The sequence below is a fragment of the Ovis aries genome, chromosome 3 (assembly GCF_016772045.2).
Source record: "Ovis aries strain OAR_USU_Benz2616 breed Rambouillet chromosome 3, ARS-UI_Ramb_v3.0, whole genome shotgun sequence".
NCBI classification, from domain to species: Eukaryota; Metazoa; Chordata; class Mammalia; order Artiodactyla; family Bovidae; genus Ovis; species Ovis aries.
In genome coordinates this window covers 220112530-220138823 of record NC_056056.1, presented here as the reverse complement: position 1 = coordinate 220138823, position 26294 = coordinate 220112530, and the positions used below count along the sequence as shown (strand labels likewise).

General features: G+C 51.3%; 1 protein-coding gene across 1 annotated transcript in view; it reads right to left on the bottom strand.

Moving 5' to 3' along the window:
* MPPED1 (metallophosphoesterase domain containing 1) overlaps positions 1–26294 on the bottom strand; it is an 86688-nt gene that overhangs the window by 40308 nt on the left and 20086 nt on the right. Inside the window, exon 3 of the mRNA XM_015095056.4 lies at positions 23199–23380. Within this exon, the coding sequence (XP_014950542.2) occupies positions 23199–23380 (182 nt within the window). The remainder of the gene's footprint in view (positions 1–23198; positions 23381–26294) is intronic.

The following is a 26294-nucleotide window of genomic DNA, read 5'->3' as shown; positions in this document are numbered from 1 at the left end:
CGGCAGACCATGTATGACTTGAGGCTGAAAAGGACAGTTGAAAGGCTTCTGTGTTCTTCCTCCCCAAAATCAGGCCTCCTGTAGCCAGCAAGATTTTGTGGAAACTTCCCCAGAAGTCACGGCTTGCCAGAACACACACCCGCCCACCAAACACCTCATGAAAGGCCCCTTGAGACCTTCACCCGGGGCCGAGCTGGCGACCCTGTATGCAGCAGGCATGCAGAACTCAAGGCTATGGCGCCCCCTCCAGGCCAGGCCCTGTCGGTGCCACGACCTCACCTTCCCGCAGCACGACACACCACGCACCTCTGAGCTCCTAAGGCTTCCGGACACTTGCTCACGCTGTTCCACCCACCTAGGACTCCCTTCTTGCCTTCTTCCTGAGCCAACTCCAATTTAACTCACCCGTCACCAGTGGGCCCAAGTGCCACTTCCTCCAGGCTGCCTTCCATGATCACCCTCTTTCACCCAGCCCTGCCCAGCCTGCACTCTCGCTGTCAGCTGCTTTATCCGCTTCCCCCATCAGCCGGACGTCCTGACACTGGAACCCACCTGCTTCCTCTCTGCACCTAGCACAGGGCTGGCTACTCGGGGAGGTGCTCATACACGTTCCCTGAATCCCATGCAGGACCAAGGATGAGGGGTGGACGGTGAGGTCACTGAGTCACCAAAGGTCCCCCAGGCAACCCACCACAGAATGTTCTGGAAGGGCCATCGCTAAGATGTTGACCAGCATATCACACGGCAGACCCCAAATGTCATGTCTTTCACTTCCTCAACAGACGTCAGTGGGGCACGAGGCCTGGGTGCAAAGCTGGTACCCAGAGGCTCTGGGAAGAGCGTGGGCTGGAGGCTGGGAGGCCTGGGCTTAGCCTCACCTCTGATACCACCTCCCCGGACCCAGGTGAGGCCTCCTCTGCTCAGGCCTCAGTTTCCCCATCAGTCCCACAATGAGGGAACATGGAGGTTCTGACCTCTTTTCAGCTTCCTAAGACCTTCCAGGTGATGCTGGGATGGGGGTTCCCAAGGCAGGTGCTGACAGTGTCAAACAGAAGGGCTCACACAGGGCGGGTGTTCTGAACACCCACGTTGCCTGCTTGTTGCTGACATCCTGTGACGTCAATGGTAAAGGAATAAAAGGGTGTGACTCTCCCACAAGAAGCAGGACGAGCTATGGCCAGAGCCTCAGGAGGCCTGGGGACCCGGGCTCAGGTGCAGAGCCTGACCTAGAACATCCGGGAGCAGGCAGGCCCAGAACCCCCCATCAGACCGTCACCATGCCCTTCACCCCCTAATCTCTGCAGAAAAGAGGGCATTTACTCTCAAAGGAAAACAATGGCTCCACAGCCCCACTTAGAGACCACTGGCCTGACGGGGGATGGGCAGTGAGGCCAGAGCCTGAACAGCAGGAAGATGAAGGACAAGAATGAATATGGTGACCGTGGAGGCCCCAGGGCCCTTCCCCGACACGCTCTCAAACTCTGGAAGCCAGCCCTGCAAACCGGTGAACTCATCTCTGGGGAGAAAGACACATCCAGAAGGAAAACCTACAGATAGCAACATCAGGCGCTCCCCAAAGAGACGGCCAGGGCTATGGTGGTACATTCCCCCTCCACATATACACACAAGTATACACACAGCTTATCAACAGCTCTGGGACTTCCCTGGTGGTCCTGTGGCTAAGACTCCATGCTCCCAATGCAGGGGGCCTGGGTTTGATCCCTGGTCAGGGAACTAAGATCCCACATGCTGCAACTAAAGATCCCACATGCCGATTGAAGACCAAAGATCCTGCTATTGAGACCTGGCACAGCCAAATAAATAAATATTTTAAAAAAAAAAAAAACAAACAGCTTTCAAGTGTCTCGTTCTTAAACACAACACATAGGGTCATCAGACCTCACAGAAAAGCCTCCAAGCTGAAAATGGGCAGAGGCTCAAATAAGAAGAAAGGAAATTGGAGAAAACAGGGTTGATGCAGGGGGAAAAAAACATATATATATAGTTATCACCGTTGGTGAGATGATAGAAGACATTGCATCCATGAAATTCTAGCAGGGAGCTCTTAACAAAAGAAATTAAAATGTGGCAGAATATTTTAGTTTTGGTTAAAGAGTAGAAGAGGTGGTTGAGGAAACCTCCCCGAGCTTGAAACAGAATAACAATGAAGTGAGACAGAAATCAGAGAATCAAAAGCAGAGATTCCACGTGTGAATTCTATGAAAAAGAAGTCAGGAAGAAAAAAAGAGGGGTGGGAAACTTTGGAAAAATAATCCACAGGATTAAAGACAATCTTTGCTCCATTTAAAGGGTTACCACAATAATGAATAAAAACCACTCACATCTGAGACACATTGTCTAGAAACAAAACAGGTCATATACAAAGGATGAGATACTCAATAGTGACAAAGGAAACAAAGAAAATGGAGCAACGCCTTCCACATTCTGAGGGAAAATGATCTGTTACCTATAATTCTACACCCAAACTACCAATTACGATGGAGGACAAAATACTTTTCCTGACATACCATTTGGCCAGACATTTATCTCCAGCGCATTCTTTCTCAGAAAGCTACTGAAGTGTATGCTCCACCAGAATGAGGGAGTAAATTAAGAAAAAAAAAGTCACGGGACCTCAGGACCAGGGGCTCCAAGACAGAAGGAAGGCAGACGGAAATGGTGAAGGGCGATCCCAGGATGGTGAGGGTGCAGAGGCCTGGGCAGCTAATCCAAACTGGGGCAGGGGTCAGACGCTCAGGAAGTACAAGAAAAATGAGCCAACAGATGGTCCAGCCCAGCTCACCACACTGCTGAGAGGCATTTAAAACCCTACAGGAGACAGGGATGAACCACGATGGCTACACGAGGAAAAAAAGCAAACAAACCAACCAATTAATTACTTTACGAAAAACAATAGGTTACACAGTGAATATTTACCCAAAAACTGTGATGGGATTGTAGAAAAGGATCAGAGATGTGTATATATGGATAGAGAGACGAAGTATCTAAGTGTTCACTGTAAGACATTAAAAAGGAATCTCTACAATTGAAAAATAAAAAGCAGCAATATGAGGTTGTTACTTAGAGACATCGTGGTAATAAAGCAGCAGCTACCCAATATGCGCAGGGGACAGAAATCACTAGGGAGAAGACTGTTGGCTTTACCATAAGCCTTGTGGCTGTTATAACTCACTGCACACATGCATTACCCTAGCAGGTGGCACAGCGGTGAAGAGTCTGCCTGCCAAGGCAGGAGACGCAGGAGACACTGGCTTGACCCTGGGTCGGGAAGATCCCCTGGAGAAGGAAATGGCAACCCACTCCAGTATTCTTGTGTGGAGAATCCCATGGACAGAGGAGTCTGGAGGGCCACAGTCCAGGGGGGGTTGCAAAAAGTCTAACTAACACAACTGAGCAACAATAGGGTAATAAATAAAACTGCAATGAAATTAAACGAAGGCATCGGAGGCCAGGCACTCCTCACCTGCCTCCTACCTCTGCCCAGGGCAGCCTGATCTCTCACGTGTTCTACCTGCTACTCAAAATCTAGAACCAAATCAAACGAGGCCACAGCTGAGACTGGTGGAAAGACAGAACAGGCAGAAAAGCTGAACTGGTTGATTCCTCTGTGATTCTGAGGGTCTACGTACTGGGAGGTCTGGCAACCAGGTTCAGAGGCAGGTGATCCGGCCAAGCAGCTCCTCACCCGGCAGGTCCGGCAGCCACGAATGACATCGTACGTGTCACCTGCTGAGAATATGAGACAGGCTCTCCCGTGCCCTACGTCTAACCCTCACAACAGCCCCACAAAACGGGCAGTAGATTGGCGGATGAAGGAACTGGGGCTCAGTTATGTTAAAGAAGTGCAAAATGGATAAGCAGAGAAGTGGGAACCTGAACCCTGATCCATCTGTAGCTGACGCCACGATTTCTCCATATCTGTCACAATCACCCAGGCATATTATATACACCAAAGTTTTTGCATTAAACATTTCTCTAGAAAAAGAAAAAATGGTGCCATACACTTGAGTCCTTACAAAACCTCCTACTGAGGAGTTCTCAATGACTTTATTTTAAACAACATAATATTTTCAAGATATCTTGTGGCTTTGTAAACAAACCTTCAAAGACCATTTTGAAAAGCAATACAGATTTTAGAACAAATTAAACGAATTCAGCAAAAGTGCAGGATACAAAAACAATGGGGAAGATAGTTGCATTTTTAAACACAATAAACAATCTGAAAAGGATATTAAGAAAACAACCCTATTTGCAATAGCATCATAAAGAATAAAATATATAAAAATAAATTTAACCAAGCAGGTAGGAGATCTGTATGTAAAAACTCCGAAATGTCTGCTAAGAAACTAAAGAAGACACCAATAAGTGGAAAGATACCCTGTGCCCATGAATTGGAAGACTTCATACTATTAATATGTCAATACTGCCCAAAATGATCTACAGATTCAATGGCATTACTACCAAAATTTCAATGATGTTTCTTTCAGAAACAGCAAATCCATCCTAAAATTCACATGGAATCTCAAGGGTCCCTAAATAGCCAAAGTAATCTCGAAAAAGAAAAACCAAGTTGAAAGTCTCTTACTTCCTGACTTCAGAACTGACTACAAAGCTACAGTAATTAAAACAGTATGGCACTGGCATAAATGCAAACACACAGATCAATGCAATAGAATAGAGTCCGGAGATAAATATATACAGCCAAGTTATTTTTTACAAAGAACCTAAGACCATTCAATGGGGAAAGGACAGTCTTCAACAAATGGTGCTGGGAAAACTGGACATCCACATGTCAAAGAATGGAGCCAGCCACTTAATCCATGCTTCCTAAGTCACTTTAGTCACATCTAACTTTTTGTGACCCCCTGGACTGTAGCTCACCAGGCTCCTCTGTCCATGGGATTCTCCAAGCAAGAACACTGGAAAGGGTTGCCAGGCCCTCCTCCAGGGGAGCTTCCCAACCCAGGGATCGAACCCACATCTCTTATGTCTCCTGCACGCAAAAAGTGACTCAAAATGGAACAAAGATCTGGAAGTAAGAGCTAAAGTTATAATACTTTTCAAAGAAACCATAGGAGGAAAGATTCGTGACACTGGGTTTGGCAATGATTTCCTGGATATTACACCAAAGCACAAGCAACGAATGAAAAAATGTATCACAATGTAAGACGCCCGCACATCAAAGATACCAGGAGCAGAGTGAGAGGCGACCCGAAGAATGGGAGAAATATATCTGCTACTCACGTTATTAGGGAAATGCAAATAGAACTATGAGCTAATAACCTCACATACATCAGAAAGGTGACTATCAGAAAAACAAAACAAGAGGAGCTGGTGAAGACATGGGGAAATGACAGCCCTTGGGCACTGTCGGTGGAAGAATAAAATGAAACAGCCAATGGTACAGAAAATTCTCAAAAAATTTAAAGCAGAACGAGCATATGATCCAGCAATTGCATTTCTGAGAATATAACCTAAGGAATTGGAAACAGGCACAAACAGGAATTTGTACACTCATAGTCACAAAGGCCAAAAGGTGGGACCAACTCAAGTGTCCATCAGCTGATAAGTGGATAAATACAATGTGCCCTATCCATACAATGGAATATAATTCAACCTTTCAAGGGGAGGAAATTTTGACTCCATGCTTCAACGTGGGTGAACCTTAAGGATATTATGCCCAGTGAAATAAGCCAGTCACAAAAGAACAAAACCTGTATGATTCTCCTTGTAGCAGATGTTTATAGCTAAATTCACAGAGACAAAAGTATGGGGGGGTGGGGAACCAGGGGCTGGAGGACTTAGTGTTTCCTGGATACAGGGTTTCAGTTTGGGAAGATGAAGAGTTCGAGAGACAGACGGCAGAGAGGGCTCCAAGACAGTGTGAATGAGACAGATGGCAGTGATGGCCCCATGACAGTGTGAGGGAGACAGACAGAAGTGATGGTCCCAGGACAGTGTGAGGGAGACAGAGGGTAGTGATGGCTCATTGACAGTGTGAGGAGACAGACGGCAGTGGGGGCCCCATGACAGTGTGAAGGAGACAGACGGTAGTCAGGGCTCCATGACAGTGTGAAGGAGACAGACGGTAGTCAGGGCTCCATGACAGTGTGAGGAGACAGACAGTGCTGATGGCCCCATGACAGTGTGAAGGAGACAGACGGTAGTCAGGGCTCCATGACCGTGTGAAGAGACAGATGGTAGTGATGGCCCATGACAGTGTGGAAGAGACAGCCGCCAGTGATGCCTCCATAGCAGAATGCAGGAGATAGACGGTCATGAGGGCTCCATTCACAGTGTGACTGAACTACATCCCACTGAGCTGTACGCTTCAGGAAGGTTACAGTGGTAAATGTTTGTATATTTAATCACAAAAAAATTTTAAATCATCTTAGAAGAGAGCTGAGCGCCCTGAATCCTAGGGAGAACCTTAGGTTCTTGGAACCCTGAGAGTCCTCGAATCTTAGAACCCTGGTGGCCATTCATTGTGGCCTTGGCAGTGAACAGTCCTGGATCTTGGAAGTCATCAGCGTTTCAAGGTGGACAGGGACTGAGTGGCCGTCTAACGACTGGACGCCCTTACCCACCCCACTTTATCAGAAAGCCCTAACTGAGGAGCTCCAGGCTAGGAAGTCTATGCTCGCTCCCACCCTTCCAAAAAATTCCCAGCATGCATTTCACCTGGGATCTGACCTCCGTGCGTGAAAGGCAAGGATACAGGGCGGAGATCTGACCCTCACGTTGCTGAGCAAACATTTTCCATAAGGTTCTTCTGGTGCCTTCTGACACCTACAGACCAACCATTTAAAGAGGGGAAATTGACCCAAACAATCTTCTTTGCAGTAAACTGAAGTAAGTATTTGAAAATGGTGAAGACAAAAGGTTCCTATTTTTAAAATACTTCTTAGTGAAACCAAGTGTTTTAAAGCTAAACCAACATTTTGAAGATTAAGATACAGGAGAGTAAAATCCTCTCACCACTTTTGCGTATGCTTTCCTTCATTCCACGGTCACTTTCCTTGGTCCTAGTAAGTGCTGGACCCTCTGTGCTGGGAGCTGGGAACAGAGAGGTTCCCCCTCCCCAGCCCCTTCTCCTGTAATCTAGAGCGGGAAAGACACACGCAAGCAATTTGGGATCTGTAATGGGGGTGGTGGTCTTCCCAGGTGGTGCTCGTGGTAGAGAACCTGCCTGCCAGTGTAGGAGATGTAAAAGACCTGGGTTCGATCCCTGGGTCAGGAAGAACCCCTGGAGAAGGAAATGGCAACCTGCTCCAGTATTCTTGCCTGGAGAATCCCATGCACAGAGGAGCCTGGTGGGCTACACCCATAGGGCTGCAATGAATCAGACATGACTGATTATACATGCATGCATACAATGGGGGTGGTTCCAAGTCCTAAGGAACCATACACAGCAGTGAGTTTTCCTTTCCCCCATCAGAAGAGAGGGGGGAGCTTAGTAAAGGCAGATGAGAGCGGGCATCAGAGAAATAGCAGCTCTCCAGGTAGACAAAGCTGGGAGGGGTCTCCGGGAAGACTACGCCCCACAAGCAAAGGCATGGAGGTGGGAAAACCCACTGGCCAGGTATTCGGCAACTGCTTAAAAACCGAGGGCAGATGACAGTGCGAGAGGGGGCAGGCCTGGGAAGGGACAGATTGGGGTCACAGCAGGAGGGGACGCCACTACCCAGGAAGGTCTGGACTTCTCCCGGGACACAGCAGGGAACCAACAAAGAGTGTTAAGGGGAGAGGGTTCCGGTTGGATTGACGAACAAAAATCTTCTTTCAAACACCAGTATGACAAATGCTAGACTGGAAAGTGACTATTTGGAGCGGCTGGGACGCCACCAGAGAAAGCCCCTCTTTGTCAGCTCCACGCTTCCCCTTCCGTGTCACGGCTGTCAAACCAGCCCCAAATTAGCTCCAAACAGCCGTCCCAGAGCGCTCAGATCTTCATTTGTATCGTGCACACTTGGAAAGGTGTGAAATCCCTTCTTAAGAGAAATAAAAAAACCAAACCTATACACTTTTTAAAAACCGATTTTCTTAAAAGCAAATTTTACAGAACTAAATCCTAGGTTTTAAATATCTGATATTTTTTAACAGGAAGGCAGGGAGCTTCCCTGGTGGTCCAGTGACTAAGACGCCATGCTCCCAGCACAGGGGGCGTGGGTTCTGTTCCTGGTCAGGAAACTAGATTGCATATTTCACAACTAAGACCTGAAACAGCCAGAAAAATAAATAAATAAAATATTTTCAAAAGGAAGGCATCCTTGCCTGATATTAACAACAATAATTAAAACTCCCATAGGGGAGTTTGGGGGAGAATCGATACAGATAGATGCATGGCTGAGTCCCTTTGCTGTTCACCTGAAACCATCACAACATTGTCTGTTAACGGGGAAAAAAATGTGACTGAACACTGCATGGGTAAGAGATTAAATCTGGTCCATCATTTAAAACAAAACGAAGCAAAAACAAAGCTCCCATCAACTGGGTATCTGCTTGTTGCCAGGCATCTTAGATGCAGTCACAAAACAGCCACAACAAAAAGAGTAGTGGCTTTTATTATTGTGTGAGTAGCTCTCAGGTCAGGCCCTGTGCTAAGCCCAGATCAGTCCCTGCCTCACAGAACTCTCCCAATATCAGCCCCATTTTACAGATGAGAAAACTGAGGCTCAGGGAGAGGACATAATATGCTGAAAGCCAGGTGGCTTGGAAGAATGGAGCCAAAATCCAAACTCAAGGGGGTCTCTCCAGATCCACATGTTTAAACAGGATCCCACCTGCAGTGTCTTATTCAATCCTCACAACAGCCTACAAAGAAATGTGTGTTAGCCTCACACTGCAGATGAATACATTGAGGCCCAAGAGAGTAATCACTTTCTCAATGCTCCCCAGCAGGCATGTGGCCAGGCAGGATGAGGGAGGCAGTCCTGCCCGCTGCAAAGCTTGCGTGCTCTCCACTGGCTCTTCTCTCACTTCTGTATTTGTAAATCATTTCATTTATAAATAATAAGTAACAATATTGAGAGCTGACTGGGAGGCTGTTGCTGTCCATGGTGCTGAAGATGCAACATGACAGACAAACAGCACCGTCCCTGCCTTTGAGGAGTGAACCTTCCTAGGAATCCGCAATAAACGAACAAAGAATTAAGCACTAGGTCAGGTGGGGATAGCAGATATGGAAAAAATAAACCCAGGTGAGAGGGACAGGGCACATTAGGATGGGGGCGTGGATCATGTAAGGCCATCAAGAAGGGCTCTCTGGGAAGGTGACCCCTGACAGCCAGGACCTGGGTGACTCCCAGGAAACTACATTCCTACACCAGGCCTCAGTCTCCTCATCTGTCAAGTGGGGAAGTCATTACTCAGGACCCAGGCTGTTTGTCTCAAAGGAGAAGTGACTAAACAACATGAATGCACCTTTTAAACTGTAAAGTGCTGTCCAGAAAAAAAAAAAAAAATCACTGTTCAGCTCTCATACAACCTGTATACAAGGCCTTGTAGCAAAATGTGGCTCTCACATATGAAACATAGAGTGTTGAACATTCTTGTGTCCCATCAGCAACTTAAATATGACTTTGTGAATTGGTTCTGATGTTATAAAGTGTTACTTCTGACCACAAATACTAAAACAGACTTGGAAAGGAGGAATCTGCTGATAGAAAGGGCATGCATTTTCTGAATATACAAGGTCACCTTGAAAGTGAAAGGTGTAGTCGCTCAGTCCGACTCTTCGCGACCCCATGGACTGTAGCCTCCCAGGCTCTTCTGTCCATGGACTTTTCCAGGCAAGAATACTGGAGTGGGTAGCCATTCCCTTCTCTAGGGGATCTTCCTGACCCAGGGATCAAACCTGGGTCTCTTGCACTGCAGGCAGATTCTTTACTGTTTGAGCCACTAGGTATTAAAAAAGGAATTTAAAATTTTTTAAAGAGCCTAGGTCTTGGGTTAGAATTTCGATTCCACTTTTATTCACTATACAATCTCGGGCTAGCTCTCCACCTATCTGAGCTCAGTTCTTTCATCCACAGAGACAGTAACAGCAGACTCTTCAAGGGGTTGTCCTGTCCTTACAGTAGCCATTAACCCCCTGTGGTTATTTTATTTAAATTAATTGCAATGAAATGAAACACAAGAGTCAGTTTCTCAGTCACACTAGCCACCATTCAAATGTTCAATATCCCCAAGAAACAGGTGGCTGCAGTACTGAACAGCTCAGGGCCTGGCTACTCATCAGCTGGGAGCTGGCTAGAAATGCAGAATCTCTAATTGATACCTACAGGGCATTTCATCCAAAACCAGCAGAGGTGACTTTTTTCTCTGGTGCACATGGAACTTGCTCCACAATAGATCACATTTGGGGTCACAAATCAAGCCTTGGTAAATTTTTAAAAATTGAAATCATATCAAGCATCTCTTCCGACCACAATGCTAAAGACTAGATATCAGCTATAGGCAAAAAAAAAAAAAAAACCACACACACACACAAACATATGGAGGCTAGAAATGCAGGATCTCCAGCCCATCTCACAACCGCCAGACTGAGACCTGCACCTCAACCAGATTTCCCACCACCTCTCCAGGGAATTCTCATGCACCTGGCGTCTGAGCAGGGCCGCCTGGGAGAGACCGGGGTGGGGGTCGGCAGACACTCCACAAGAAGGGGCAAGCTCTGTAAGCCATGGCAAGGATAACAGGACAGGGCAGTTCCCACACCCTCTTTAAGTGGTGGTCACAACCTCCAAACCAAACTAGTCACCGAACCTCTGACAAAGGCTGGGGGGGCAGGTGCAGGGGGCAGGCAGAGGAAGGTGGTATAGACAGAAAAATGGAATCTCTCAGACATTTCATAAGTGTGTGCACAGGGGGACGGAATATTTCAATTCTGTGCTGGGCAGGATTTTCTGGCTTGTTGACTATTCCTGTTTTGGAATGAAGTCCAACATGAAAATGACATTTTAAAAAACCCACAGACTGATTTCATATCCAAACACATATCTCCATGTTTGTAGAAAAAAAAAAAAAAAAAGCATGCTAGCAAGAGAATCTTGCTTCCCCCAACTCTCTCGAATGGCCAACCAGCTATTTCTCTTCCAACCAACGACTTCCTCCAGTGGCTCCACAGCCCACAACCAGCGGTGATGAGCAAAAATGCAGTTCAGGGCAAAGAAGGTTCACAATGGAAAACCAAGCAAAGCCTCAGAAAACAGATTGTTTTTAACCCTTCGTCTCTCATCGGCACAATCACCAGTCTGGGAGGAAGGCCTCACCATCCTCCTCTAGACGGACGAGGACCCTCAGACGCGGGGCGGGTGTCACCGGCTCTCCATCTCACACACCTGGGAGGCGGCTGAGCGTCTCCCCTGGTCTCAGGCTACCACTTCACCCAGTTCTGCCTCCTTGGCATCATGGCATTTTCTCGTTTATGTTCCTGTTGCACGGGAGTCTTGGCTGTTTTGCTACCCACCATATCCTGGGCATCTAACAGCTGCCTTAGACTAGGGGAGGCCCTCAGTAAATGTACGCTGAATGAATGAAGGAGCGCAACCTAACGGCAAGTAAGAGCTCCAGCCTTGGACTCTTGGACAGCCTGCCCCTTTGAGTTGGAAGGCCTGCACCCCACCCTCCACTTGTCCAAGCACTGCCCAGACGCCAAGGTCTCCCTCCTGCATGAAGCAACCCCACCTGCCCTACTTGGTCCTCATCCAGCCTCTATGGCCCCCACTGGCCCTCAGGCCCTCCAAGCGCGCCCCAGGCCCCATGCCTCCTTGCCAGTCCTCCACGGTTCCACCAGCTCTCCAACTCAGAGCGGCTGCCCCCGCTGAGAATGTCCTCCCTGACGTGGACATGGCTGGCCCCCTCCACCCTGGTCTCTGCTCCAGTGCCACTGCATCAGAAGGTGATGCCACACCTTGCCCCCTTATCCCAGATCCTCCCAGCGTGCTGTAGCTCTGTTTGCCCATGGCCTGTCTCCTGCGCGCTCACTGCTGTATCTTCAGGGCCCAGAATCACACCCTGCACACTGCTGTATCTTCAGGGCCCAGAATCACACCCTGCACATAAAAAAGGGCTCAGCAAACGTCACTGAGTAAAGAATCAGGTGCAAATGGGAAAACACACAGTAATGACGGTGACTGCTGCGAGGTGGTGTTAAAAAAAGTAGGACAGCAAACTCCAGACAACAAAGATACATAAGACAGTGGTAGGAGGGGGTGTGGTGGGCACAGTTCGGGGACCTTCAGGGGAGAGTGGGAGTGTTGATTAATTTTAGACTAAGTTGGATATGCTTATTAAAACATTACGAGTAACCACTAAACAAGTCGAAAAAGAATGGCGAATTTCCAAACCAGTAGAGGGGAAAAAAAGAAGCTTCAATCAATCCAAACAATAAGCAGAGGAGGGAGACAGGAAGCACAAAATGAATGACAGAAATGTTTGATGTCCTAGAAAAGACTAAATAAAGATTCATTATTTTTTCTACTCACATTATTCAAATCAAAAATCTTTACCAAGGTCCCCCTACAGAGAAATGACCAGAACATAAGTCTGATCCTCAAGAGCCACAGCTGAAACGGACATCAGACATTGCTACGGAGGACAGACAAACCAGAGGGCCTGACACACCTCCTCCACCCAGCAATCACAGCCATCTGCAAATGCGTCTGCTTTTTTCACCTTGGCTCCCAGGAAGCTCAGGCTCTAGCACAGAAAACTCATGTGAGCCCCAGGTATTGATATTCTAAGCCCGCCCTCAGAACTGCTCTGATTTCCTTTTCTTAATTCTGGCTCTCAATTTATCACCAACACTCTACCATTTTACCATTCTTACTGTTTTTTTTATAAACCATCTCAAATCTTTTCACACAAGATGAGATATAAATAAGCAAGCAAAAACCCAAATGAACAACAAAACACAAAAAATAAAACTAAGGAAAAACTTTCAGAGAGCCTATACCTTTCAGAGAAATGCATCTGTACCTTATTTAAACATTTTTTTAAATTTAATATAAGGCAAAGATTTTTAGGATGACAGTCTTAAAAAAAAAAAACAACCACAAAACATGTTTGAAATACACACACACACACACACACACACACCTGCAGTGGGTCTCATTTCATTTCCAAAGCCATTCTGTTGTAAATAGATAATTAGCACTTAAGCACACCTTTCAAGGGGTTTATACATTAACATGAAAATACTATAATTACGGCTGGCCAAAATCGCTTGACTACCACTTAGAATTCTAGATTTTTCATCTTTATTAGAAGTTAATTTTCTCTCTTTTAGCCCCCGAAACACAGCTTGGCCTTGTGAGAATTTTTTTTTTTTTTTTTTTGGTGAAGAATACAGAAAGTTAATTTTTTGAATGAATACCAAACCTCTGCTCTCCTCGCCCTCCGATTTTTGATGTGAGCATCAGTCTCCCTCTTTCTGGGCGACCACATGTTTATCAGTCAAGCCGGCCGCTGTGCCTACACACGACCAAAATCCCTTGACACCAACCCACTCCCAAGCAGAGACAGCCAGAGATGATGTGAGGCCCAGAGTCAAAAACAAAATTTTTTTGTTGTTTTAAATATTCAATCTCTAGTCTTTGTAGGAATAGCAGCCTCCTGTGTCTGGAGGACGTCTGGATCAGGCCTTTTTATCCAAATTAACAAGCAAATGAGCCAGAATCTGCTCTGAGTCTACTGTGCACATCCACTGATGTCTATTATGAGCTCTCTAAAAACTAGAGTCGTGTGTATGTGTGCACTCGGCCGCTCAGTCGTGTCTGACTCATGTAACCCCGAGCGCTATAGCCCAGCAGGCGCCTCAGTCCACGAGATTTTCCAGGCAAGAATACTTCAGTGGGTTCCCATTTCCTCCTCCAGGGGGATCTTCCCAACCCAGGGTTCGAACCCCAATCCCTCGCATCATAGGTGGATTCGTTAACCATCTGAGCCACCAGGGAAGCCCGCTTGGTGACAAAGACTTGCTCACCTCGTGCCAGGCCTGCCGGGTTCCGTGGACACATGTTAACCATCCCCCCAGCCCTCCAGCCCGTCTCTCCCAGCAGCCTCTCCTGCTGACCTCATCTCCACGCTGTAGCCAGACCCCCGGCCTGCTCTGTCCCTTGGGCCCCTCCAGGTCCACTCCCAGGTCCCCCTGCCTCTCCTGGGGCCCCAGCGTCCTCCTCCGCCTGCTGTGACCATGCATCACCCAGCAGCTGAACGAGTCTTTCAAAACACCGAGTCACACCATTCAGTTCAGTTCAGTCGCTCACTTGTGTCGACTCTTTGCGACCCCACGGACTTCAGCACGCCAGGCCTCCCTGTCCATCACCAACTCCCAGAGTTTACTCAAAGTCACGTCCATCAAGTCGGTGATGCCATCCCACCATCTCATCCTCTGCTGTCCCCTTCTCCTCCTACCTTCAATCTTTCCCAGCATCAGGGTCTTTTCAAATGAATCAGTTCTTCACATCAGGTGGCCCAAGTACTGGAGTTTCAGCTTCAGCATCAGTCCTTCCAATGAACACTCAGGACTGATCTCCTTTAGGATGGACTGGCTGGATCTCCTTGCTGTCCAAGGGATTCTAAGCCCCCGTGGCGTCTTTAACACTTAGGATAAAATTCGCACCTTCGCCCTGTCAGCAGACCTGGGCCTTCCCCCCTGGCCTCTACCGTCTCTGGGCTCAGCCCTGCAGACCTTGCCTGCAAATGAGGCAATTCAGGGCTGGGTCCTTCTCTACTCATGGGTCCTCTTTTAGGCCATCCTAAACCATCTGCTCCAGGAGTTGGTGATGGACAGGGAGGCCTGGCGTGCTGCAGTCCATGGGGTCGCAAAGAGTCGGACATGACTGAGTGACTGAACTGAACTGAAACCATCTATACTAAAAAAAAAAAAAAAAAAAAAAACCTCTCACCTTGATCACTATCACCTCCCCCTAATCATCCGAGTCACTGATCCAATCACCTAAGTGACCTTGCCTGTTTACAGCATTGTCAGACCCTACATGGATCCCTGGGCCCTCTGGAAGTAGCTGTATCGGTCATCACTAACTCTTCAAGACAAGACAGTGAACATAGTGCCATCCCACCCTACCCTACCCAAGATCTGGGATGACTGGGATGTGTGTAGACCCCTCCCCTGTTCTCCCGTGGGAGAGACGGACACTCAGCTCACCCACAGCCTGGCCTCCCGGCTCAGAGGCCAGGAGGAGTGTGATCCAAGAGGAGAGCCAAGCTGGGGCCCAGGGAGGGGCCTCAGTCGACACATGGTCCAAACATCACATTTTTCGGACGTGGACGTGAGCACTCAGCAGGAAAAACGAGGTCAAGGTCAGAGTCAGAAAGGGAGGCCCAGAACCAGACTCCCAGATCCACTGAAGGGGCTGCAAACCCTGACCTCGGTCCATACGAGGCCTGTCTGCCCACACCCGCTGAGCCGCTTACACCCTGGGATCGCAGCCAGTCCTGGGAAACCCACCGCACCCCACCACGCTGGCCACGTTGGGCTGGACAGCGGGATGGCTCCGCCTAAGAAACCCAGAAGGTTTTCAGCCCCACTCGTGCGGTGTGCATACACTGGGCTGGGGCCACCCCAGCCCTGCCTCTCAGGCCTAATGCCCTGATGCCCACTGCGGGGACAGTCCACAGCCCGGGGCAGGTACTGGGCACAAAGAGACAGATGTGAACACGAAGGTCCGAGGCTCTGGGAAGAAGGGCGCCTTTGCATGAGGTGAAAAACAAAAATACAATTTTCTCAGGAATAAGACAAAAGCAGCGACTTGCAGAAGCTGAGCAGCGACTTGCAGAAGCTGCTGGGGACAGAGCTGCGTGGAGTGGGGAGCGTTAACTTGGCCTCGGCCTCACCCGGGGCCTCACCCGGGCCGGGGTGGGTCGGTGGGGAGGGAGAGAAGAAAAGGGCTGAGGGTGGGCAGTGGGTGGGGAGGTCGTCAACTTCCAGCCGCATCTGAAACAGTTGTTCCCGCAAAGACCAGTTCTGCACCCAGGCGTCATCTCCTGCTTCTGCACAGGGACCGTGAGGCCCCCTACTCCTTGCCAAAGCCCCTCGGGTCCACCCGCAGCTCCTATCAGGGGCTCCCGTATCTGATGGCACAGAGGCAAAAAGACGGCGTGGAGCCTTCTCGTGCCCAACCACCCCCGGCCCCTGACCGCGGCCCCGCGGCCTCCCTGCAGCGGCAGATGAGGCAAACACCAAAGAAACCCACCTCGGAACGGCTTCTCCGCTTTCCCTTTCTCTCCCTTCCTCTCTCACAGATTTTAATTAAGGGTTTACTTGCAAAAGACCTAGCTCTATTTAACTAGATCCTTGGACCCCTTTTATATTGTCTTATACATCGTTTTATGGTAGGGCGCCAGTAAAAAGTTAATTATAACTTCTAAGCACTCCATTTCCAGGCCCTCATCTTCCTCCCCGCCCAATGCTGCTAAGCGTAGAGTCACTTAATTAAGTGACTCCTGGGTGCTCTACAGGCCTTTCAGCAGACGGCCGCCAGCACCCCTCAGGGCCAGGGTGGACTCCGAGGACCTGCACTTGACCCAGCTCAGCCTCAACCCTCAAAGGGTTCACAGGTTCTGCAGGAAGATGGGGAGGCTGGCAGGACGGCCCACTTGGGAGCCCAAAGCAGCTCGGCAGGTGGCAAAAGTGAGTGACGAGGACGTGGGCAGGACAGACAACAGCAGGGCCCAAATAACAACAGGAGGCCCTGACAGCTTCAGAGGGAAGGGAGCTGGGGTTGAAAGGGTCTCAGTGGAGGCCTGTGCCTTACCACATACCCTCTGGGTGTGGGTCTACAGTTTGGGAGTTCAGCTTGAGACAGAACAAGTCTACAATCCTGGTGAACAGCCAGGAGGAAGTGTCTTCTGAGTCGACTGAATAATAGGCCGGCTGGATCTCAAAGAGAGATCTGGTCGAGGCAGAGTGGGAGGCGTCTGTGAGTCTGGGCGGGAGCAACGTCGGGGCGGGGAGGGGCGGGTGTTGGGGGGGAGCTCATTATCATCCGGAAAGAAGGCGGTTGAGAAGCTCAGGGTTGGTCCTGAGCGGAGCCACCATCAGCGAGTCAGCGAGGAGAACCAGGAACGAAAGGAGGAGATGGAGAAGGGGGCGCCAGGAGGGAAGCTGGAGAAGGAGACCCCAGGGCGGACTGGGAGGTGGAGAGGAGGGGTGAGCGGTCACTCCGAGGCCAGTGCCGGGTCTGAAGCTGGGAGTTCCAGGGGAGGGGAGGGGCTGTGGAGGCTGCAGGCTTCTCCCGGCAGGGGGTGGGGCAGGAAGGAAAGCCTGGCGCCTGCCAGTCACAGAGAACCAGCCTTCCAGCATCTCGCAAATCCCACTGGGAACAGACAGTTCTCGAGGGCACGGCTGTCACTTCCAGCCGGAAGCAGAAACGGCCAGTGTTCTTGCCTTGGGGCAGACGCAGGCGGTGTCCAGGCCTCAGGGTCATCCTGGGCGTGGGTGCTCCCAGGTGCTCAGCACCCCTGGCTTCCAGAGGGGAGCCCACACACACCCCCGGAATACCTGTCCCTCCCTCGGCCAGGTCCCCAACACCCGCTGGCCTCAATTCCCAGCCTCAATCTGGAGACACCCCCTCGGCCTCTGCCCCTTCGAAGACCCTCCCCAAGCCCCATGTTGTGAGAGCCGCAGCTCACGCTCTCCGGTGTCACGGCCCTGCCCTCCTGGAAGCCCCTCTTACAGCTGCTCCCTGCCGCCCGCCGCGGCAACCAGCCCTGCCAGGAGGCAGGGGCCAGCTCACAGCACACCCACCCCGAGTCCACGCCTCTGTCCAGGGCTTCCCCGGGCTGAGGCCTGGTCAGCGCTGGGGGTGAGGCTCATCCCGCCCTCCGGGGGCAGACGGTCTAGGTGGGGCAGACGGGAGGCATGAAGACACAGGGGCCTCCCTCCAAGGGCCACCACCAAGGCCTGAACAGGGAGCCTTGGTGTACGGGGGGGTGGGGGCAGGGACCAGTGCAGCCCAGCAGGGTAGGAGGGGGCCATGGGGCGTGTAGCTTCACAAGAGCTACATTTGAGCCGGGGTGGGTCGGACTCTGCCGGGTGGACGAGAAACAGCCAGAGGACAAGAATGAGCCAGGGTCCCGAGCGGGGAACTGGAGTCAACCAGTGTGGTCAGAACAGAATGGCTCAGCCAATGCTGAGGCTGGTTGGTTGGCAGGTGTGTTTGTGGGGTATCGGATCAGGAAGAGGCAAGGTTTTTATGACAACAGCCAGCACTCCTCGAGGGCGTCTCCCTGAGTCCGCAATGTACTAAGCATATGACTTGTCACTCCTCCCCAACCCTATGGGGTAGGTAGGTACAAATGCGGCACAGAGAGGTTGAGTGACTAAGTGAAGGTCACACAGCAAATAAGAGGCTAAAGCAGGGGTGAAGACAGGCCTGCTTGACTGCCAGATGGGAGCGCTTAACCTCCCTGCTGTCCCACCTCCCTGCACAGACACGAGTTACTGAGCCAATCAGTCTGCGGGCTCCAGGCTGCCCATCCGTCATCACGCCATTCCTGCAGATGAGCAAGGAGCTTCCAGCACATTCTTTTCCATTTTCAGTTAACTGTGCTCTTCTTTTCATTCTTTACAGCTGGAAAGCCCGTCCTTAGCAATTTTTTAGCTGCTTACTGGGACATTTACAAATCCATCTGGCGGTTCTATTTCATGAATGTATTGGGGATATTAATGGCCCATGGGAAAAGGGATCTGTCAGGGGGCCCTATCACCCCCAACCTAGTGCCCTCTAAAGAATACAGATCCAGACAGAAGCCTGCAAGTGGGCAAAACGCGGACACCCTCACAGCCAGGCCGAGAGCAACCCACCCGACAGCAAATTGGAGACGCGTGAGGGGAGCCACACATGTCCCCGGTCAGGCACCTAATCCTCTCTTACAAAAGGGTCTTTATTAATTTTTTAAATCTCCTCCTGTCTGGAGGTGGTTCCTACAATATGATTGTAGGTGTTCTCCATGAGATCAATGAGCAGGGAAGAAGCTGGTTATGAATTTCAGATCAGCAGCTTTCTCACTCAGGAGGAGGAAGGGCTGGGCCCGTGGTTGTGAGAGGCAGGCAGGGCCCTGCTGGCCAGGGAAGGGACTCCAGGTGACCTCCTGAGTAGCTGGATGATGCCAGGACTGCCCTGGGCCCAGCACCATCCCCACCCCCATCCTGGGATACGCCGTGCATCAGACTCCAGAGAGGCCAATGTTTCTTTAAAAGCAATGAGATTTTACTGTTGTCTTCAGTTAAAGCTACGAGAATAATACATGCTCCCCACAGAAAAATCAGAGGGATAAAAGAAACAGAGAGCCACAAATCCCCCACAGTCCCAGACATCACTTCTGGAACATTCCAGAGCCTCGGACCTCACTGGCCTTGCTGCCTCCATCCTACCTCTGCAGTCCAGGCCTTTTTAAAGGTCACTCCCTTCTGCAAACCTTCCTGAAGAGCCCAGCTCACTTAGAATCAACCCCAAACTCCTGCCGCTGGCCCACGGGGCATAGCTGCAGTGGTGGAAACCCTCCCCTGTGCCTGCCCGTGGGGCCTCTGCAGCCGCTCTGCCCCTGCCTGGAATGTTCCTCTTGCAGGGCTCACTGTCACCTTCATGCAACACCCAAGGCCAGCTCTTCAGGGAGGCCTTCCGTGGCTGCTTCAAGGAGCTCTCCGTCACCATCACCCAGGGCCAGCGCTCCGCAGACCTCATCATGAGAATGGTCCTCTTGGTGCTTCCGGTGGGTCCACCCGTCCGGGGCATCCCCATCGTCAGACACGGTGGCCGCTCCTCACTCCTACCATCACCCACTGCACACTCACCCCGTGTTCTCAGAGAGATGCACCGAACGGAGGAATGAATAGGCCCTGCAAAGCTTCCTGCGTGTGTGTGTATGTGTGTAAGAACTGCCCGCATAGATGAGGTTGTAGGTCAGCATTTCTCGGAAACTCCACATACTTTGACACACAAACCATCTACCGCTTCTCCTTGCAATTCAACGTGCAGGCTCCGGTCAAATCCCCCAGCCCCACATGGGACCAACCCATGACCCCTACCTCTGCCCCAAGGGAAGCCCTGATCTGGCCAACGCCACCTCCTGGGGGCAGTAAGACCATCCGCACAGCCTTTTACAGATTATAACACTTGAGCATTTCCTTCAGCCCAATAGAGCCTTCAAACAACCCACCTCTGAAGAGGCAGACAGGGTAAGGGAAGCCTGACCTCCTGCCCATCTAAAATGAGGTCAGGGAGGCTCAGAGAGGTCACCTGACTCCTGCAGTCACCTGGGAGGAAGCTGACCCTGGACATCTGGCCCCAAAAGGCCCATCTTTATTTCAAAACAGAGAAATTTCACCATAAAAACAAGAGAGGTGATACAGAGGAGATGATGAGAGCTGGGCTCCAGAGTCCAACTGCCTAGGCTTCAATCCCAGCTCTGCCAGTTGCTGGCTGTGTGACCTGGGGCAAGTTACTTCACTCCACTGAGCCTCGGCTTCTTCTCTGTTAAATGGGGATGATAATAGCTCCTGCCTCATCCCCTGACCAAGAGAATCAAATGATTTAAAAATATACATAAAGGGCACCCAACACACATGAAGAGTCAATAAACACGAGCTTTTTCTAAAACCACACCTCCTGAGTCCGTCTCTCCACCATATCACCAACCACATCCCTGGGCACGTGAACCACCAGCCCACAGAGGTGAGTCCCTGTGCGCAGCAGGCAGGTTCCCAAGAAGCTGACTGCAGTTGGACCACCTAAACCGTTCCTACTGATGCTCACATGCAAATCGCCCCCTCCCCTGGGCCCCGTTCAGTCACTCCTCAGCCTCAAGCCCCGCCCAGTGCACTTGAGTGACAAGCACTGACATCTGCAAACACTTCAAGGCTGCCAAGGGGAGAGGCCCCTTTTGTAAAAGGACGACCCTCTGCAAGTTCACCCTTCCCACTTGCCACGATCCGGGGAAATAAATCAACACCAAGCGCAAATTACCAAGAAAGCCGCCCAAATTCCCATGGCACCTAGTTCTGACCTCTACTAAGCGGCAGGTAGAGAGATTTTCCTAAAATGGCCATCTCACCAGGCGGGCCTCCCAGGCCCCTGGCTTCCACTCGGCTTCAGAGTCTCTAGCAGGCCCCACGCCCGTTTTCAGGCTCACTGCTTTCACGTTCCCCCAGAGCCCCTCCCTCCAGCCCGGACACATAACACCACCTCTCACATGTCCCACGAAGGCTCTGGCCTCAGCTACCCTTTGCCCCGCACAAACTCCCCGATTTTCAGGCCAAACCCAGCCCAGCGACAGCTTGTCCCCGAAACCTCCCATCCAGGGGGAGGCCACCCTCAGCACCTGCACTGAGAGCTCACAGCCCCCAGCCACCACCACTGGCCACCAGCCCTCCACCCCTGGCCTCTCTCCCCCGCCCCCCCCCCCCGCCCCCGCCGCCCTGTGTACATGCAACTGTTGGCTTCATTACTCACTCAGCATGGAGAGGAACACATCTGGGCCGGGGGTACATCAGAAACAGTCCCCACTTTTGGGAACCTCAGGGCGGGGGCGGGGGCCAACATCGCCTTTGGTCAGATAAGGATCCAAACAGGGCCCACGTCCAACAGCTGCTCCTCACATCCAGCCGGGCAGCAACAGTAAGGAGCCTACCAAGCGGGCCTGGCAGAGCACGTGCCCAGCCACCAACGACTCCTGCTCTCTGCCGGGGACGTGGGCTCTCGGTTCAGCCTCACGTCTCTTTGAGACCCTGGAGCAGGGGGCTAAGAAAGCAGCCTCGGGACTGGCCTGCTGGTCCAGCGGTTACAAACCTGCCTCGCCATGCAGGGGACACAGGTCAGACTCCTGGCTGCGGAAACCAGGATCCCACGTGCCATGGGGCATCTAAGCCCAAACGCCGCAACTAACTAAAGAGGGGTGAGGCCCTCAGGAACTAAGACCTGATGCAGCCAAAATCCAATAAATAAATATTCAAGAGAAAGCTGTCTCCGCGAGGGCCCCCTTCCTAGGACCTGGCAAAGGAAGACGCACTGGGGCAGACTCGCCTCCTGCAGGAGCGCCCCCCACCCCATCCCAGCCTTCACAGGTTTCAGCCCAAACAGGGGCCTCGATTAGGATTTCCCATTTGAAAGATCAATATTGAAAGCTCCAAGCCTGCCAAGAGGAAGGAAAGGCCTTGCTTGTAAATATTTGTCTCGACTGGCAAAGCCGGGCCTCTCTCGCTGCAGCTACCCGCCTCGCTCCTGGCCCTCTGCTCGCGGAGCTCCCAGCCAACTGCACAGCGGGATGCCCCTGGGGAGGCGCGGGGGACCGTCTGGCGGCCATGAGGGGCTGCGAGAGGAGGTGGGCTGGCTCTGGCTCCACGCCTCCGAGACAGCAGGCCTGCCCACCGGGGCCGTCCAGCGGTCCCCACTGGGGCCGTGGTAGAGAGAGTCACTGTGAGGTTTCTCTGGATTCCAAGCAAGCAGCTTTTCCCGGGGGGGCACCCCATATTTACATCTTTCTTATTTTGGAAGAAAGCATAACCAAGACAAAACCCTGGGGGTTGTGCTTGTGAATCATGGCCCACCATCTCCCACGGCATGGGACAGTGCTCGCTCTGCTGCGTGTACCAACAGCTGCCCACGGAGGAGCCCACACCGAGACCCCTGGGCTCCTGCTGGGGCCACGGAGGCCAGGAGGGCCCTCTCACCTGGGCCGCGGTCAAGGGTGGTGGGTGTCTGAGCCGGTGCGACCAGCTGAGCACCTGCCTTGGCATCACTGTTCCCAGAGAGTCATTCATTTGTTCACCCACTCAGCCACTGACTCACCCTCTCATTCAGTCATTCATCAGTTATTTGTTGGGTGCTTACCTGGACCAGGTACTGGGGGCTGGACACGCAACCAGACAAAAACAAACCTGGGTTTGCCTTTGGAAGTGAGTCTCCCAGGCCGAAAAATATCCCACAAATAGAAAGTCACAGCAGAGACATGTGCTGGGGCAGGAGACCTCCCAGGTGTGACGAGATAGTCAGAGGGCTGAGGCCTGGTCCTGGAGGTCAGGGGGCTTCCCAGGGGAGGTGGACAGGTGACAAAGGCCAGGGAGGGGCCAGGCGGTGCAGGGAGGAAGGGTGGCAGGCAGGGGTCTGCCCCGAGTCTGGCCGCTCCCAGGCGCCACCCCTTCTGGCACCTACCCAGCCACTCGTTGAATTTCTTCACCTCGCTCGGGAGCCCCAGCTCCGTGAAGTCCCCGGCGTGGATCAGCACGTCGCCGTAGGGCATCTGAATGGGGTCCGTCCTCGAGTGGGTGTCAGACACGCAGACAAAGCGGGTGTAGCCAGGCGGCTTTGGGGCGTCATGAGGCACCGGGTCCACCCTGGGGAGAGAGGGGACTATGGGGTCCAGGGGCCAAAGCATCGGGAGCCTACAGCGCACATCCCATCCAGATCGGATCACGTGTGGTCCAGATCGCATCCACCCGCATCCGAACCCTGACCCTCCACTCACCAATCAGGCGGAAGATTCCCCCCTGAGCCTCAGTTTCCCCTCTGTAACACAGGAACCCCCGGGTGTTGTGTGAAGGTTAAAGGAGGTGATGAGTGGGAAGAGCTGACAGGTACAGTCCAGCATGTGGACCTACGTGCACCGGAGTGATGACCACAATTGGCCGGCTGTTTGACAAGCAGTGCCTCTCAACCATTTTTGTTTCATCGTCAGCCCCTAAGGGACCTACAAAAGATGCTTTTTCTACTTACCCCTCTCTTGTGCAATTTTAACACCACAGATACACTGTATATCTATTCATTTGCTATGTGTGTATCTGTGCTTTATAATAGTAAGATTTTTTTCACCCCCCAAAAATCCAGGTTTCACCGCCTTGGAGGGGGTTGCTGTCGGCCCCATGGAGGATGCATGCACTGAAGCCCTCATCCGGTTGGAAGAACTGACTCTGCAGGGCCGTGCAGAGAGAGCATCCAGGGAGAGCCATGTGTGAAGGGCAGCATTTCATGGGAACTTGCAAGATAAAGGCATGATAGGCAGACAGCAATTTTCAAAACCTATGAGCTGGTCTGATCATGTTGAGAATGAGGGCTTTCCAGGGTCCTGCAGGAAAACAGCTCTGGATTTAGAAGACCCAGATCTGCTGATCGTCACTAACATATAACCTCAAGAAAATGCCTGGCCTTGGTTTGCTCATCTGTATAATGGAGCTCCGTCCCTCACTAGGCAACGACACTCAGGAAATTTAAAAGCTGTAGCTGTGTAACTGTGAGTTCTCGGTCCCCAGGAGGCCCTGGAAGCCCTCTTATCTTGCACATGAGGATACTGAGCAGGTGGCCTGGGTGTCCCAGGGAATAAATGCAGACCGTGGGAAACAGCCCCAGCTCCCCGCTCCCCGAGAACCCCGGCTCTTGCCTCCTCGGCTGACTGGTTCTGCCAGGCTCAAAACGCTGAAAAACGACACAATGACATTTCAACGAGCTGCTCTCTCCAAATGAGTATGCCGCTCGAGGAGTTGTGTTTAAATCTAATTATGCGGCAAACCAAAAGCAGTACCATATCAGTTACATAAATACTTTTAAAGACATCTTTCTAATTATCCTTTTTTTTCAGACAATATACTTCGAAGAAATTTAATTAACACCTTACAAGAGACGTGGGTTCAGCATGCTAATGTGCAGAGAGCACGAGGAAGCTCCATCCGCCCAGCGGCAGCCGCAGCCCCGTGCCAGCATCTCCCCGTCACCCAGCCTCCGGGGAAGAGACTCCCAGGGCCCTTTGCTGGGGGTGGTTAAGTCAAGCGAGGACCCCCAGCGGGTCAGAGTTAGGTCCGATCGGGGAAAAGGAAGAATTTCTGAGTCTGATGATGTCCAACAGGACGGTTCTCAGAGTCCTTTCTCTTCTCTCTCCATTCTTTCCTTCCATCCCTCATTCATTCAACAAAACACATCCTGAACGCCTACTGGGTACCAGTTATGAGCTCAGAGCTAAGAACTGAATGAACCAGGCCACGTCCCAGACTGATGGTGGAGACGAGACTTGGCCAGGTAGTAACAATAAAGCCACAAGGTCGGATGGGGCAGCAGAGGGCCTGGGGGCCAGAGAAGGCCCTAGTCTGGCCTGGGGGGCCCTGAACGTGCCAGGAGGAGGTGATGCCTCAACTGGTCGAGAAGTGCACATCTCCCTCCTAGGAATTCCTGCCACTCCTCTGTCCTCTGGGTCACTCCCCACCGCCACCCACCATATGACAGACAAGTCTTGCAGGGAAGAGGCCTGGGAATCCACCTGTCTGCCCCTAACACAGCTGACATTGGAGCAAGGCAGCCAGTCACTACTGGGCTATTGGCCTGGCGCAGTAATTAACATGACTGAGTCAATCAAACTCATCCATTCATTCATTGGCCTCACATACACCGAGGCTGTAAAGATGCCACAGGGCAGCTGAGATCAAGTCAAAGAGACAAAGAAGGGGGACACAGGGAGTGAGACACCATTCCCAGAGCCACCTCGGGGCCCAGCAACCCCTCATCCTGTGTGTCCCTCCGTGGAGGAGCCCTGAGCCAGCTGACGCCCCTGCTGCCAGCCAGCCAGGAGCACACGAATTCCACGGGCACTAGTCGGGCTGGGCCTGCTCCTGGAGCCCAAGCTCTTTAATTAACTCCGCTCTTGTTTCTCTTCGCCCTGAGGCTTCTGAGCTCCGTGAGGAGGCAAACCTAATAATCCCCAGAGGAAAAAACAAAAAACAAAAACAGACTTTTATTTCCCTGCACTGTCCTCCAGCTATTTGGATTGTAACAAATGCTCAACCTTGAAATAATAACAACAGTAATGATACTGATGATTCCCATGGGTTGAGAGCTCATTGTGTGCAAAGCACTGTCACGCATCTGCTCTCTTCACCCTCACAGGGACCGTCTGAACAGGGCACTCTGCATGTGCCCATTTTATAGATGAGGAAACTGAGGATCAAAAAAGGCTGCTGGGGACTTCCCTGGCGGTCCAGTGGTTACGACTACACCTTCCCATGCAGGGGGTGTGGGTTTGATCCCTGGTTGGGGAGTTAAGATCCCATAGGCCTTGTGGCCAAGAAAGGAAAACATAAAACAGAAGTAATATTCTAACAAATTCAATAAAGCCTTTAAAAATGGTCCACATTAAAAAAAGAATTTTTTTTTTTTTTTAAAAAAGAAAAGGTTGACTTGCCCAGGATCTCAGCTATGGAAGCTGGTGGAGCTGGGATTTGAAGCCAGTTTTCGATTCCAGAACTCACACCAAGCTGGACTGTTTCC